Source organism: Nicotiana tabacum, chromosome 12 (assembly GCF_000715075.1).
Source record: "Nicotiana tabacum cultivar K326 chromosome 12, ASM71507v2, whole genome shotgun sequence".
Classification (NCBI taxonomy): domain Eukaryota; kingdom Viridiplantae; phylum Streptophyta; class Magnoliopsida; order Solanales; family Solanaceae; genus Nicotiana; species Nicotiana tabacum.
The window spans coordinates 126,710,590-126,725,157 of NC_134091.1; the positions used below are offsets into that span (position 1 = coordinate 126,710,590).

The 14,568-nt window shown below is 33.2% G+C and overlaps 2 protein-coding genes across 4 annotated transcripts; one reads left to right on the plus strand and one right to left on the minus strand.

Annotated features, from left to right (window-relative positions):
- Nucleotides 1-3,958: 3,958 nt before the first annotated feature.
- Nucleotides 3,959-7,049, plus strand: LOC107781698 (uncharacterized). Its single transcript, XM_016602437.2, has 2 exons — nt 3,959-4,353; nt 6,629-7,049. The coding sequence occupies exons 1-2, from the start codon at nt 4,074-4,076 to the stop codon at nt 6,901-6,903; spliced, it is 555 nt and encodes a 184-aa protein (XP_016457923.1). The 5' UTR covers nt 3,959-4,073; the 3' UTR covers nt 6,904-7,049.
- Nucleotides 7,050-10,554: 3,505 nt separating this feature from the next.
- LOC107781692 (receptor-like protein kinase THESEUS 1) lies at nt 10,555-14,126 on the minus strand. 3 transcript variants are annotated; one of them, XM_075227065.1, is made up of 3 exons: nt 13,961-14,118; nt 13,655-13,780; nt 10,555-13,210 (listed from the first exon to the last, which is right to left on the minus strand). In XM_075227065.1, exon 3 carries the CDS (start codon nt 13,020-13,022, stop codon nt 10,878-10,880), a length of 2,145 nt encoding a protein of 714 aa, XP_075083166.1. In that variant the 5' UTR covers nt 13,023-13,210; nt 13,655-13,780; nt 13,961-14,118; the 3' UTR covers nt 10,555-10,877. The 3 variants fall into 3 exon arrangements, with proteins under 3 accessions (XP_075083166.1, XP_075083165.1, XP_016457917.1); XM_075227064.1 differs by having other exon boundaries at nt 13,655-14,126; XM_016602431.2 differs by having other exon boundaries at nt 10,555-13,780.
- Between the last annotated feature and the right edge of the window lie 442 nt (nt 14,127-14,568).

Below are 14,568 nucleotides of genomic sequence, written 5' to 3' on the forward strand. Positions count from 1 at the left end.
TTTAATTTCGAAGGCTCAAATTTATTACTCCTTATATTTTATTTTTTTTGGGTGACCAGCAGTACGACTGTTAATCTAATTGATTGTACTAGATAACATATAAAGTCAAAAGTTTCTAAAATTTATTTTGTCTCGATATTTTTTGGGCGGCCGTAACGAAGTGTAGTTATAGATAACATATATATTATAACATAATAAGAAAAATTGATTCCAAACAATATTTGAATGTTATAATAAAATATTGTTAAAAATAATGATTGTTATAAAAAAAAAATATTTAGTTTTAAGTCTTCGATAATAAATTGTTTGATGTTGTTACGCGTCACTTTGTTAAAGATTTCGAGTAATTAATTCCAACATTTTAACGTTTGATTTACTGCCTAAAGAAAAATATACTACAAAGGGTCAAATATACTCTTCTACTCTCGAAAATGATTTAAGAATACCCCTCGTTATACTATTAGGTTATCTATACCCATGCAGTCATACTTTGGGTTCAAATATATCCCTCATTTAAACGGAGGGATACATGTCATCATCATGTTGGTCAATTCTAAATATCTCCTAATTAATTAAAAAAACCTATTACCCATATCCGAAAAATATTTTATTTTTTGTAAAAACTGAAAAAAACTAAAAAACAAATTACTAAAAACTGAAAAAAACGAAAATATTTTTTTTCCAATTTTTACAAAAAAACTGCTTTAAAAAAACTGAAATATATTTTCTAAAATAATATTTTTGTAAAAACTGGAAAAAAGTAATTTTCTAAAGCAATTAAAAACTGAAAAAAATTGAAATATTTTTAACTAAAAACTGCAAAAAAGTAAATATTTATTTTTTCAGTTTTTACAAAAATATTGCTTTAGAAAATTACTTTTTAGTTTTTTTTTTTTTTACAAAAAATATTATTTTAGAAAATATATTTCAGTTTTTTTAAAGCAGTTTTTTTGTAAAAACTGGAAAAAAATATATATTCATTTTTTTCCAGTTTTTAGTAAAAACAATTCAGGTTTTTTCCACGTTTTACAAAAAAAATTGCTTTAGAAAATTGATTTTCACCTTTTGTTTTTTCCAGTTTTTACAAAAACATTATTTTAGAAAATATTTTTCAGTTTTTTTCTAAAACAGTTTTTTTGTAAAACTGAAAAAAAAATATTTTCGTTTTTTTCAGTTTTTAGTAAAAATAATTTCAGTTTTTTAATTTCGATTATGGGTAATGAGTCTTTTTAATTAATTGAGAGATATTTAGAATTGACCAACATGACAATGGCACGTGTCCCTCCGTTTAAATGAGGGGCATATTTGAACCCAAAGTATGACTGCAGGGGTATAGATAACCCAAATAACGAGGGGTATTCTTAGACCATTTTCGAAAGTAGAAGGGTATATTTGTCCCTTTGTCGAAAAATATAAGTAATGAATAATTAGTGGTGGGAATAATTGACGATAATAAATACTCACTCCCTTTCAATTTATGTGAACTCATTTGACTGGGCACAATGTTAAAAAAAAAAAAAAAAAAAGAGAAGACTTTTGAACTTGTGGTATAAAATGAGGCACATATATTTTGTGTGGCTATAAATCATTGCATAAAGGTAAATTGTTTCCAAATAAGGAAAGAGGTCACTCTTTTTGGCACAGACTAAAAAGAAAATAGGTTCACATAAATTGAAACGGAGGGAGTAATAAATATATTAAGTTATAAATCTTTGTGTTATATTTAAAGATAAAAATATCTTTTTAAAAAGCAAGTACTTAATGCATACATGGCAATTTCCATAAGAGGGAAAATGACCAAATATACCCTCTATTTTAGTATATTATCTATATTTAACTTTCGTTATACTATCGACCCAAATTTACCCCTACTGTGATGCTACCGGGCCAAATTTACCCCTATAATCAACAAACTTTTAAAAATACCCCTTGATCTATTAAGTAATTCAAAATCTCCCAAATTTCCTTTATTTAAATTACTTGTTGTTCTTCTTGCTCCATTATTTTCAAATATTACTATTGATGTGAATCCTAAAGTTACTAGACTATACAAATTATTTATAATTTTTTTAAATTACCAATGCACACATTGCTCTCCTTGTAATAAATAAAATTGTTTTAGAATTTTATTTATTTTTCAATCATATACACACCGTATAATTTAGCGGGTCTATTTATTGTGTATTATATGCAACTGATCATCATGTATGTACATGTATATTCAAATATATTTTGTCATTGTCTGGTTAGTATAAAGTTCAGTCGACTAACTTAAGAGTGCACAATGTGTAGGCATTTAATTAAAGTAAAGTTGAATTAGACAATGTAAAGTCTCTCATGAACTTCAATCACTAATACTTGCAAAGTCTCCGTACATTTGGTGTAACGAATTCATTAAAATTGGGATGTCGTAAATACTTTTAGAATTTAAAAAAGCTACCTAATTTAGATTTTTCAATTTAATATACTTTGCTTATTCGGTTGTATTATTTAATATTTTTTTCTCTAATTTGAAAAGCAGGTAAATGCCAATTATTTTTAAAATAGTGGACCAAGAAGAACAACAAGTGATTTAAATAAAAAGAATTTGGGAGATTTTGGATTACTTAACAGATCAATGAGTATTTTTAAAAATTTGCTGATTGTAGGGGTAAATTTGGCCCTATAGTATAATAGTAGGGGTAAATTTGGCCCGATAGTATAACGAAGGTTAAATATAGACAATATATGAAAGTAGAGGGGTATATTTGACCCTTTTTCCTATTATTAATAACTGCATATTTTTTTATGAAATAATTACAAGAAAATACACGTGACTTTACACCGTGACAAAAAATGGCTCGTGTTTTTAAGTTTTACCCGACCTAACCCATATTGTACATATTTTGAAAGCACGAGCAAATTCAAAATTTGTGTTCTTACAACTATTGATTCTAAAAGCTATGGAGTTAAATCTGTGTTCTCACAACCATTGCTTTCACTCTCTCTTATTCTCACATCTTCTACATATGCTTCAAGGGGCCGTATATTTTCTGCTCCCCCCGTGTCACTTGAATGCAATATAAGAAAATTGAAGAGTAGAAGTCCACAATTGAAGGCCATTCAAAGCTTTGCTTTCGAAAAATAGGATTTTTTGAGTTTGTTTGTTGTTTGGATTGGGTGTTGTTCCAATTGATTGAAAATATCAAAAGGAGTTCAAAATTTAAATTTGAAGTGATTTGGAGTAGATTTGAGTTAAATTTCAGAAAAGACGCAAGGAAGAAGACGGAGTCAGTTTTTTGTATAATTATGTATAATCTTGTATAATAATGTATATGAGCGTATAAACACATCTTATAAACTATTATACACTTTTATACATCTTTATACACATGTGTAGACGAACTTCTTCCACGATTTTCAGTTGCAATTCTTGTTAAAAAACGGTCCAAATCTCCATTAAATGACTTCAAATTTTATATACAACCTCCTTATACTATTTCTAACAAGTCTAAATAACATCCGCTCCAATTTTTTCACAAAATCAAATTCGTAATTTAAACCCACATATTTAAACTTATTAAAAATATAATTTTCACCATCCAAATGGATTTGATTTGTTGATCTAATATTCGAGTCAGAGTTACTGATTCGAAAATTAACTTAAAAGGTTGAGCAACTTTTTTTTAAAAAATAAATAGTAATTTTGAGAACCTATTGAAGTTAGATGTTGAATCTTAACCTATTGTTTTTGGGCTAGTTAGTTATAAATTAAAATATAAGATATAAAATTGAAAAGTAGGGAGCCCAATTATTCTTATGTGAAATTTTTCCTCGTTAAACTACTCCTCAAGGGCAGCTTGATTATCCGAGTTAGAATATTAATTTTGATATAAAATCTAAGATTACATTTATCTCGTGCTTGACAGCCAAAATTTTATATGATATTATAATTTTGTTTTTCATCATGTCGTCATCGGGGAGGTAGTTTCACACGATAAATATAACATGATAATATACAAACAGAAAATCAATTTTTATTTAGACAAAAAGAGCAGCCAACAGCAAAATTATTGTGGGACAGCGGGTAAGTAATGGGCATTTTTGATGAACTCCGAGCAGCCGCCGGCAAACTTTTGAACCGGAAAGTTCAACAGAAATCGTCAAACGCATGCGCGTTAGAAGGCAAGTACAGTGCCGGTATTACATCGTCCGTTTCCAAAATCGGTGGTTCCGTCAAATATGACGGCGCTCAAAAGACGGATGATTACGTTTTTTACCCTGACGGCCGTGAAAAGATCGGCCGAATTCTCTCAAAGCTTACGAAATTTGCCGTCGTCTCTGCCGTTGACGAATCTCTTAAAACCGTCGCTGGTCAGAATCCCCCCCCTCTCTCTCTGACACACACACACACACACTTTTTCTCTTTCTATTATGCGCGGTATATGAGTTTTGAATTATGCGTTGTTTATTACAGATAGAGTTAAAGTTAATTTATCTCTGAATTTTTATGTTGGAATTACTGTGTGTTTTTCGAGTATATATTGATGAGGTTAAGCTGTACTATATGCGAATTTAGCTGTGTTTCTGAATCCTAAGCATTGTATCCCGCTCCTAAGCTTTTTACTGGTTCAGCATGATGCAATATGAGGGGAAAGTTATATAGTAGTATTATACTCACAAGATATTGTTCCGTGGTAGCTCAGTAGCTGTGGTATTAGTATATTTTAGCTTTGATACTGCCTTCGGTTTAAATTATGCATATAATTAGTGGAGAGTTTTAGGTTATATGCACTAACTGTGTAAAAATAGTTACAAAATTAGGTCATTTATAAGGCAATGACAGGTAAATCTCTACTATAAGAATTAATTGATAACATGATAAAGATAGGAAGTAACATGCTATCAGGGGCAGAGGTAGATTGGTGTAAGGGGTTCAACTAGATTGGTGTAAAGGGTTCAGTTGAATCCTCTTTGACAAAAACTAATATTGTGCAAATAGAGAAAAAAATGAGTTTTTTTTGTTATATATAAATTGTTGAATCCCTTGATGCAAGGAAACATTCTAGTTATAGTGACAAAGGGGGTTCAAAATTTACTTTAGGTCACATGTTCAATTGTCAAGTGTGACATTGCAGTATTTTTTGGAATCTCCTTGACAAACTCCTGGCTCCGCTTCTGCCCGCTATAGTAGGTCGATCTACACCAATGGTGTAAAAAATCTTTACATCGTCAGTGTATATAACTTAATCCTTTTTGAATATTTATAGATAAACTAGGATCGCATGCGTTGCCGCAAAGAAGGATGTAGAGTCTATATTAGTAATTTGCGTCCACTGACTTAATCCGCCTTTGAGTAGAAGCCGTTTCTGCTGTGAAATGCTGTATGTGATGCATCTAAGACCACTTAGTAACTTAGCATGTCCATTTGCTCTCGCTGCATTGTAGTAACCCTTGGTAAGGTAAACCTTGATATTGGATCGCCTTTTGGTGGTGCAGTATCTGTTTTTGTGTACTGTTTTTATGCTGGACTATTGCCAGTGGCGGACCTAAGTGGTGGCTTCACAAAAAAATAATACTATGTATATGTATAAATTAAGATTAAAACTGTGTAAATTTTGCATAAATATTTTATTTGAACCCACTTGACAACTATTATTTTACGACTAAATTTATATACATATAAGATTGAACCCGCTTGCACAAAATCCTGGGTCCGCCACTGACTACTGCAATATGATTCCAGTGTTCATAAGCTTCACGTGTTTTCTGTTGGTGAGAAAGGAAGGGGGAAATTGGAAGTGACCCTTGCAAGGCCATTTGTATGATACAGAACTCTAGCTTTTGAGCGATTGCCATTGTCGACTTCTCCATTTTGGCGATGTACTATCCTATGAACTATAGATGGAGCATGGCCTTTACTGTGTGGACTAAAGTAGTAGCTGAACTTGCATGTATGACTAAAATAGTAGCTGAACTTGCATGCATAACTTCACACACCTACATTTCCATACTTTGCCCTTATAGTTTCTTCCTTCTTCTTGAATGTAGAATCAACTTTTGTGAGTTCTCAAATCATCTTTTAATAAGTTGATATGTGCTGTGTACTCAAGAAATAAAGGTTAACCGAAAGAAAGAAAGAAATAAAAGAAAAAGAAGTATTTTAGCTCTCTACAGATGCATAGCAAAACATGCCAGGCATTTTTTCCGAGCAGTAAGGTTAGATAATAAAAAGAGAGCTTTGCCCCCAGGACTCTGGTTAAATGGCAAAGAAACATTGCTGGATGTGTGGTAGCCACAGATAAACAATCCCTCCTATTTCCCTCATTAACATGATGCATTATAATCCCACCTAATTTCATCGGTCTGCAAACAAAAAACCGTGCAGTGGAATTTCTAGAAGATCCTTGTCAATTTTGGGAACCTGACATGTCTGGATTTGGGTAATACAAACAGCTGATTGTTGAACCCTTCGGATTTGGCTATACTTGATATTATATTCTCATTGATGGTCGTGACTCAAGAACACTGCCTGCTAGGATTACACGTCTTATGGCAATTGATGAATATCACTAATATTGTCATCGAACATTTATGTACTTATTCATTGATATACCATGGATTGTCACATGCTTAGTCATTTCTGCAGGTGGCAGTAAAATTATCAAGGAGGGATTGAAGGACCAATCGCCTTCACGTCCTTCCACTAGAGCTGAGAAACAAGATGTTTCTGTTATGATGGAGGAGATGCAAGCGAAGATGGTGAAATTTCAGGATGACATGAATAACACGAAGCAGCAAAATGAGGTGTCAGCTAAATGTATCGCGGGGTTGGATTCCTTTGAGTTCTCTGATGAGCCTGTCAAGTGTTCAACGCCTTCAAAATCTAATAGAAAAAAGGTTTTCATTCGCTCTCGGTTGTAGAAAGCAGGATATCTTGTCTTGGAATCTGCGATGTTCATCTTTTGTAGTGTGGCAGTCCTGCTTCTGTAAATTTTTTGTGCTTTCAAGCAATCCAGCTGTATAATACACAAATAAATGTTAAATACAATATTAAAATGTTAAACTGGTCTCTATTGTCCAAGCTAGTGTCCTTTGTACCAAGTAATTGGCAAATCTTCAGACACTGTCATGAGCTAATGTTACTTTTACCAGGGCCTTTAAGCTGATGCCAAGAAACTTCATCCTTAAGATCGCACCAGACGGCAGTATATTCAGAGGATCTTCACAAAGGCGAGTAACAATATGCTAAATCCATGTTTCTTGACTTGTGGATTGATCAACTAAAGCATGCTTTAATGTGTTTTGAAGACCAAACTTAGCACTCATTGTACCGATATTAGTAGCACCCTCAATCTCTTAGAGGTCAAAGAATTGCCCCAAATCCTAATTCATTAGGGGTGTGTTTGCTACGAAGAAAAATGTTTTCGTGGAAAATATTTTTATGGGTGATTTTCTTACTTATTTTTCTTTGTTTGGTGAGTGAAAAACTTTTTCCGAAAAATATTTTCTAGTGTTTGGTTAGAGAATATAAAATAGTTTTAGGAAAATAATTTTTTGTGCTACTCTCCTCAACCCACCTTCCCCAAAATCCTCATGTTTCCTATACTCCTTCCCTCCCCCCTCTCCGATACTCTATTTTCTTTAAGAATTTAATTATTCTTTTCAAAATTAACACAAACCCAAAGGAACTAATGTATTATTTTATTTTTTCACATAAGTACAACATTGAGCTCGATAATTAAAAAGAAATTTTTTTTTTTTGAAAAAGAAAGTATCCTTTTTACAACATGAAAAGAAATTATTCATTTTGTTGAACGAGAGAAAATAATTTTTATACATCATGAAAAGAAAGTATTCGTTTGTTGAAATAAAAGAAAATACCTTTTCTACATCAGAAAAAGAAAATATTTAGTTTGTTGAAATGAATTTTTTTTTTTCTTTCTACATCATGAAAATAAAGTACTCGTTTTGTTGAAACGAAAGAAAATACTTTTCTACTTCATGAAAAGAAAGTACTCATTTTGTTGAAAAATAATACTTTTTCTATTTCAGGAAAAGAAAGTACTTAGTTTGTTGAAATGAAAGAAAATACTTTTTCTACATCATGAAAAAAACACTTATTTTGTTGATAAAAGAAAATACTTTTTCGACATCATGAAAAAAAGTATTCATTTTGTTGAAATGAAAGAAAATATTTTTTTTACATCATGAAAATAATATACTCATTTTGTTGAAATAAAAAAAGTATTCTATTTACAACATGAAAAGAAAGTACTCTTAATAATATTTCTATTTAGGTTGAGGTGGGTGTGGTATGGTGTGGTGTGGTAGGGGGTAGGAGTTGGGGTGAGGTAGGGGTGGTTTGGGGGTGGGATGGATAAGGTGGGTGGGGATGGGGAATAGGGTGGAAAATGTTGAAAAAGAGTTTTTGAAATTGATAGGGAAAATATTTTCCTCCAATTGGAGGAAAATGAGTTCACGAAGAAAATGCTTTCCAAAACATTTAAGCCAACCAAACATGAGAAAATTAAAAAATATTATTTTCCTTCGTACCAAACACACCCTAGATCCCAACCTCAACACTATCTTCAATTCAAGTTTTTAATACGGCAAAGGTCCAAATATACCCCTGTACTTTTGAAAATGGTCTAAGAATAACTCTCGTTATACTATTGGGTTATCTATACCCCTCCAATCATACTTTGGGTTCAAATATACCCCTCATTTAAACGGAGGGACACGTGTCATCGTCCTGTTGGCCAATTCTAAATATCTTCTAATTAATTAAAAAGACTCATTACCCATACCCGAAAAATAATTTTTTTTTGTAAAAACTGGAAAAAAGTGAATTGTTTTTTTACTAAAAATATAAAAAAATGAAAATATTTTTTCCCCAGTTTTTACAAAAGAACTGCTTTAAAAAAACTGAAAACTATTTTCTAAAATAATGTTTTTGTAAAAACTGGAAAAAAAACTGAAAAGCAATTTTCTAAAGCGTGTAAAAACTGAAAAAAAACTGATTTTTTTAAAACTAAAAACTGAAAAAAAAAGAAAATATTTGTTTTTTTTCCAGTTTTTACAAAAACATTGCTTTAGAAAATTGCTTTTCAGTTTTTTTTTTTAGTTTTTACAAAAACAATTGCTTTAGAAATTATTTTTCAGTTTTTTTAAAACAATATTTGTCTAAAAACTGGAAAAAATTATTATCGAATTTTTCAGTTTTTAGTAAAAAAACATTCAGTTTTTTCTAGTTTTTATAAAAACATTACTTTAGAAAATTATTTTTCAAGTGTTTTTTTTTTTTTTCAGTTTTTACAAAAATATTGTTTCAGTTTTTTAAAGCAATTTTTTTGTAAAAACTGGGAAAAAAATATTTTCATTTTTTTCAGTTTTTATTAAAAAAAAAATTCAGTTTTTACAAAAAAAATTGCTTTAGAAAATTATTTTTCGGGTATGGGTAATGAGTCTTTTTAATTAATTAGGAGATATTTAGAATTTGCCAACAGGACGATGACATGTGTCCCTCCGTTTAATTGAGGGGTATATTTGAACCCAAAGTATGACTGCAGAGGTATAGATAACGCAATAGTATAACGAAGGGTATTCTTAGACCATTTTCGAAAGTACATGGGTATATTTGGACCTTTGCCGTTCTTAATATGATGATTTACGATCACTTACCTCATCATTAGCTGCAACTCAAGTGCCTCTTAAGGCAAATATGTATAAAGCTGCAGTGGTTGGGTAAGTAAACATTGACATGTTTTGCCCGTCTAATTTCTATATGACCGTTTATGAGGACCAAATTGGGATTGGAGATTAGGACTTCCCATTTATCTTTTTTTGTCTTAAGTCATAAAGGCAGAATTATCCCATGTGCTGGTGCGAGGTAGTAAGTATCTTGCGTAGAAACGGATCTAAGATTTGAAGTTCATGAGTTCGAGTTTAGAAATCTACTCCAACCCATTTGATTGACTGGGTTCGAAATTTATTTTTTTCACGCACTTAGTGAATTTTTTTAACACATATACAAAGTATGAGCCAAAGCTACTGGATTCAAGTAAACTCGTAACATACATACTGCATCCGTCCCAGTCTCGTGAATTAGTCGAGGTACGAGACAAGCTGGCTCTACCGCCACCATCATTTAAGACTTTAAATTATTTTTTCCTTAGAAACTTGTGGCAAAGTGACAGCAGATAACAGATATAAATAAAGGGCAAAGACTTTTAAGTGAGAAATGGTGTTATTATTAGGCCAAGTGTGCATTGAAGGAAATAGTAGAAGCATATATTTAATGAACAATAAAGAAACTAATCTAACACTTACGAACCATCAGATGTTTGAGAAGCTGAAAATTTGGCTTTATTGAGAACAAAAAGATATGCAATGATAATCTGAACTATTTCAAGACCATTTTCATACAACTCAATCAAGAGGAAGTCAAAAACAGATTTTCCAAAAATCAATTTACCAGAGCATAATTATTGCATTAGTGCAAACAGAAAAATGAAAATAACAAACAGAAGCACTTCAATCAGAAGATAATTCAGCTGAAGAGACAGAAGCATATGCTTAATATTGCTATTAATTAATGTGATATTATAATGCTTTTACAAAAACATATTCATGACTATCTATGAGATAATTTGGGCAGCTATATCACCTATGTAACAATGGAAACAATGCTACAACTTGCAGTATTTGAAGGACAAATTTCAAAGAATACAATAGGTTGACTAAACAAATATGTATATTACATACCTTATCATTCAGTACTACTAATATAAAGATTTTGAAATCATATCCACTTTCCCTTGAATCCATGAAATTAAAAATTTTGGGATGTCAAGTGGCCGAGACCTGAGAGCACGTATACGAGGGAGTATTTATTCTCATCTTCCCCGTGAATTTACCAGCTGAGAAAAAACAGCACTATTAGCATCATTCCTTGCATCATCATCTGTTTTTGAGTTAATCCCTTCAATCTTGCTAACACTCTTGTCGAATGGCTCGACTGGTGTTAATGGTATACCAGGTATATGGTTTGTACTGTTATCATTGGTCTCTGCTAGTGCTGATGAGGCTTCTTCAAGTTGAAGTGCATATTCTAAGTTCCACAGCACATCCCCCATCGAAGGTCTATCAACTCCGTGCTCAGCCAAACACTTTTCAGCTGTCTCCCCGAACTTTTTCAGGGAGGCTGGATTCACCTTCCCCTCGAGGTTTGTGTCCATTATCCGATCCAACATGCCTTTCTTTTGCCAAATCATAGCCCACTCGGCTATATTAACTTGCTCGCGTGGGAGCACTGGATTTAATGCAGGTCTAGTGCAGAGAACTTCCATTAGGACAACACCAAATGAATAAACATCTGATTTCTCTGTAAGCTGCTGCCTCCTGAAGTATTCAGGATCAAGGTATCCAAAACTACCCTTAACGGCGGTGCTGACGTGTGTCTGATCAAGAGCCGGTCCAGCTTTAGAAAGACCAAAATCAGCAACTTTAGCTACAAAATTCTCATCCAAGAGTATGTTGGTAGTTTTGACATCGCGGTGAATGATGCTCTGAGCTGCACCAGTGTGGAGATAATGCAGCCCCTTGGCAGCACCGATACAAATCTCAAGACGTCGCTTCCACGAGAGAGGTGGGAGATCCGTTCCATAAAGATGACTTCGGAGAGGACCATTTGCCATATATTCATAAACCAGAATCATTTCTGACATTTCATCACAATAACCAATCAAAGACACAAGGTGACGATGGCGAAGCTTGGATAACATTTCAATCTCAGTTTGAAATTCAGCTAAACCTTGTTCAGATCCTTGTTTTCCTCTTTTAATAGCAAGTCTAGTCCCATCTTCTAGTGTTCCTTTATAGACCCTACCAAAACCACCAACACCAAGAAGCAAGCTTTCATCAAATTTGTTAGTTGCATCCAATATTTCTTGGAAACTAAAGAATCGTCCAACGTTTGGTGAAGCCAAGGAGATGCAGCTTGCTCGAGAAATTGTAGACATTTTCGTCAAAGTTAAAGAGTTTCCATACAAGGGAGGAAGCCACGAGTGCCTGTGGTTGGAATTCTTTGATCTCCGGGCTATAAAGAAGCAACAACACAACCCGATAAACGCCAATGCAGCTGATGCTCCTAAGGCAAAACCAAGAATGATACCTATCTTGCTCTTTTTGTGAGGCAACACAAGAAAAGTCTCAACAGATTGAACCCCATTAAAGCTTCTGGCTTCGTTGCTAATCTTCATGATTTCAAGTCCGTTCATAATTGCATTTATATAATCAGCACTCGTGTCTGGACCAACACTAACTTTTAGCATACTTGAATTCACCGAGGAATTACAGACGAAATCTTTGTATAAAGGTACGTCCAAATTACCAGCTAAGTTTGACAAGTCTATGTCCAATAGAGCAATGTCATCATTAACATATAAGTTGAACAGAAGAGCGTTCAAAGATTCGCTCACAATATCACAAAAATGTACGCGGATGAAGTACATGAAGTTCGGATCAACTGTGAAGATCCACGTGATGTTAAAATTCACATCAGGTACATTTGCTTCTCCCATTGTTTCAGCAGTAGCGTAAACCCAATTTGGTGCTATTTCAGGAGTCATAGTAGCCGGATATTTTATACTTGACGGACTAACTGAAGCATTTACTGCAGAGCTGTTAATGTGCAGGTACTTCGCGTCATTCTCCCACTTTCTCCCCAATGTGTCATTCTGAGCAGTGAGCTGAGGACCTCCCATATTTAGACGATAAACAGTTTCAAGGGCTAGTTCTGAAAGACCATTAAAAGGCGCTAAGGGAGATAAAGCGACTGCTTGATCTGGAATCAACTCATCAGGGACGGACACAACTTCAATGGCGTTTATAAATGCAACGGAATTGTTTGAAGGGATTAAAGCAAGAGTCAAGCTATCCGAATTGACGTTGATGGCATATTCCTTAAAGAGGTATGAACCATTATAACTCTTGAAACTGAAGTTATTCAACAGAACAAAATTTTCTGTGACAATCGTCATTGAGGCAGACTTTAAGTTGTGGCCAGGAAGAGGATAGAAATAGAGACGAACCCAATGTCGTCCTTCTTGCTTTATATCAAACTTGTAAAATATCGTCCTATAGAAAATTCTTGCAGAGTGATAGATCGAAGACGGAGAACTAGAATTGGACGTGGCAGCAATAGAATTTTCGTTACTCTCTAAAGAAACTGAAGAATGGAGTGAATCAGGAACATATGTTTGGCCAATATAAGTCACATTTTGTGAAGATCCACAAACAAGCAAGTAGTTATCAGTAGGAGTAAAGGAAGCGTTAGAACCCTGAGTCAAAAAACTTGACACTACTAATGCTAGAACCAAAGGAATCAAATGCACCATTCTCAAATTCATTATCCTAAAGAGCCAATTGCTATACACTAAACTCCTATTCTCCCAAAAAATTAGCACTCCAAAGGCCACCTAAGTACTATTGAGAATCAACAATTCTAGCATTGTAGATCTTACTTATCTATCTAGAGAAAACACAACAAAAAAATCGTGAAATAGAAAAAAGCTTTCTTGACTGACAAAACACAAGAAACTACCAATAAACTATGGCTACCACCAAAGTCAGAAAAAATAGTGTTAAGACAAGAACTGAGTTTTTCCACTACCTGTAGCTTTTCCCCCTAAAGCTAACAACTTTCCTCAAACTGCAAATTGGAAATGCCGGCTTTGGCTTTGGTCTAGCGGTAAGAACACGTGACGTGTGGCTTAGGTGAATGTCACAAGTTCAAACCCTGCGGCAAAGAGAGGTATTTAAGTAGAGAAGGGCACAGGAACGTGTCTATTATCCACTAATTTTCAAACCGTACACTACTACTTGCGATTTCTTGATTATATATTAAAGAAAAAAAAATACTGCAGATTGGAAATGTGGGTATGAACCAGAAGAATTAAAGCAAGAGAATAAAGGTTACCTCAATGCAACATTGAAAATATACAAGGAGAGTTTTTTAGTGCAACTATATGCCATGAAAACTTGCATCTTTAGAAATTATTACAATGAAAACAGAATAAAGAAGAGTTTTTTTAGTGGGAACTCAACTCCACAGCTAGCTCTTAACAAGATGTGGATTAGACTGTTACTTTACATTTACAAGGATAGCAAATGGAAATTAAGGGACCCACAAGAATGAATTTTGCAAGCCCCACTCCATGTCCTATTGCAACAGCTGTTTTCAAGAAGCAATAGTGAATTGATTGTGATAGTATATCTTTTAGAAAGGAATGTTATAGCAGAAAGCACCATTAAAATTCTGCAAATGATCATTAAAACTAATGTACTTTTATGATAATAGTACATTAGTTTTAATTTAATGATACAAATAGCATGCTATATGCTCTAGCGGAGAAGCTAGTAATTTCCCTTAGCGTGTTCAAACGTGAAAGAAGTAAAAACAATCCCGACAAAGAGTATTCAATATATTTTATATACCTCTAAAACTTAATATTTTACATGTATATACAGTGTAATTTTCCGACAGAGTATAGCTTCGCGCCTGATGTGCTCGTAAATTCACATGCA

Coding starts and splice junctions, on each gene's coding strand:
- LOC107781698 (XM_016602437.2), top strand. CDS start 4,074: ATGGGCATTTTTGATGAACTCCGAGCAGCCGCCGGCAAACTTTTGAAC. Junction 4,354..6,628: donor ATCTCTTAAAACCGTCGCTG/GTCAGAATCCCC, acceptor TCATTTCTGCAG/GTGGCAGTAAAATTATCAAG.
- LOC107781692 (XM_016602431.2), bottom strand. CDS start 13,391: ATGAATTTGAGAATGGTGCATTTGATTCCTTTGGTTCTAGCATTAGTA.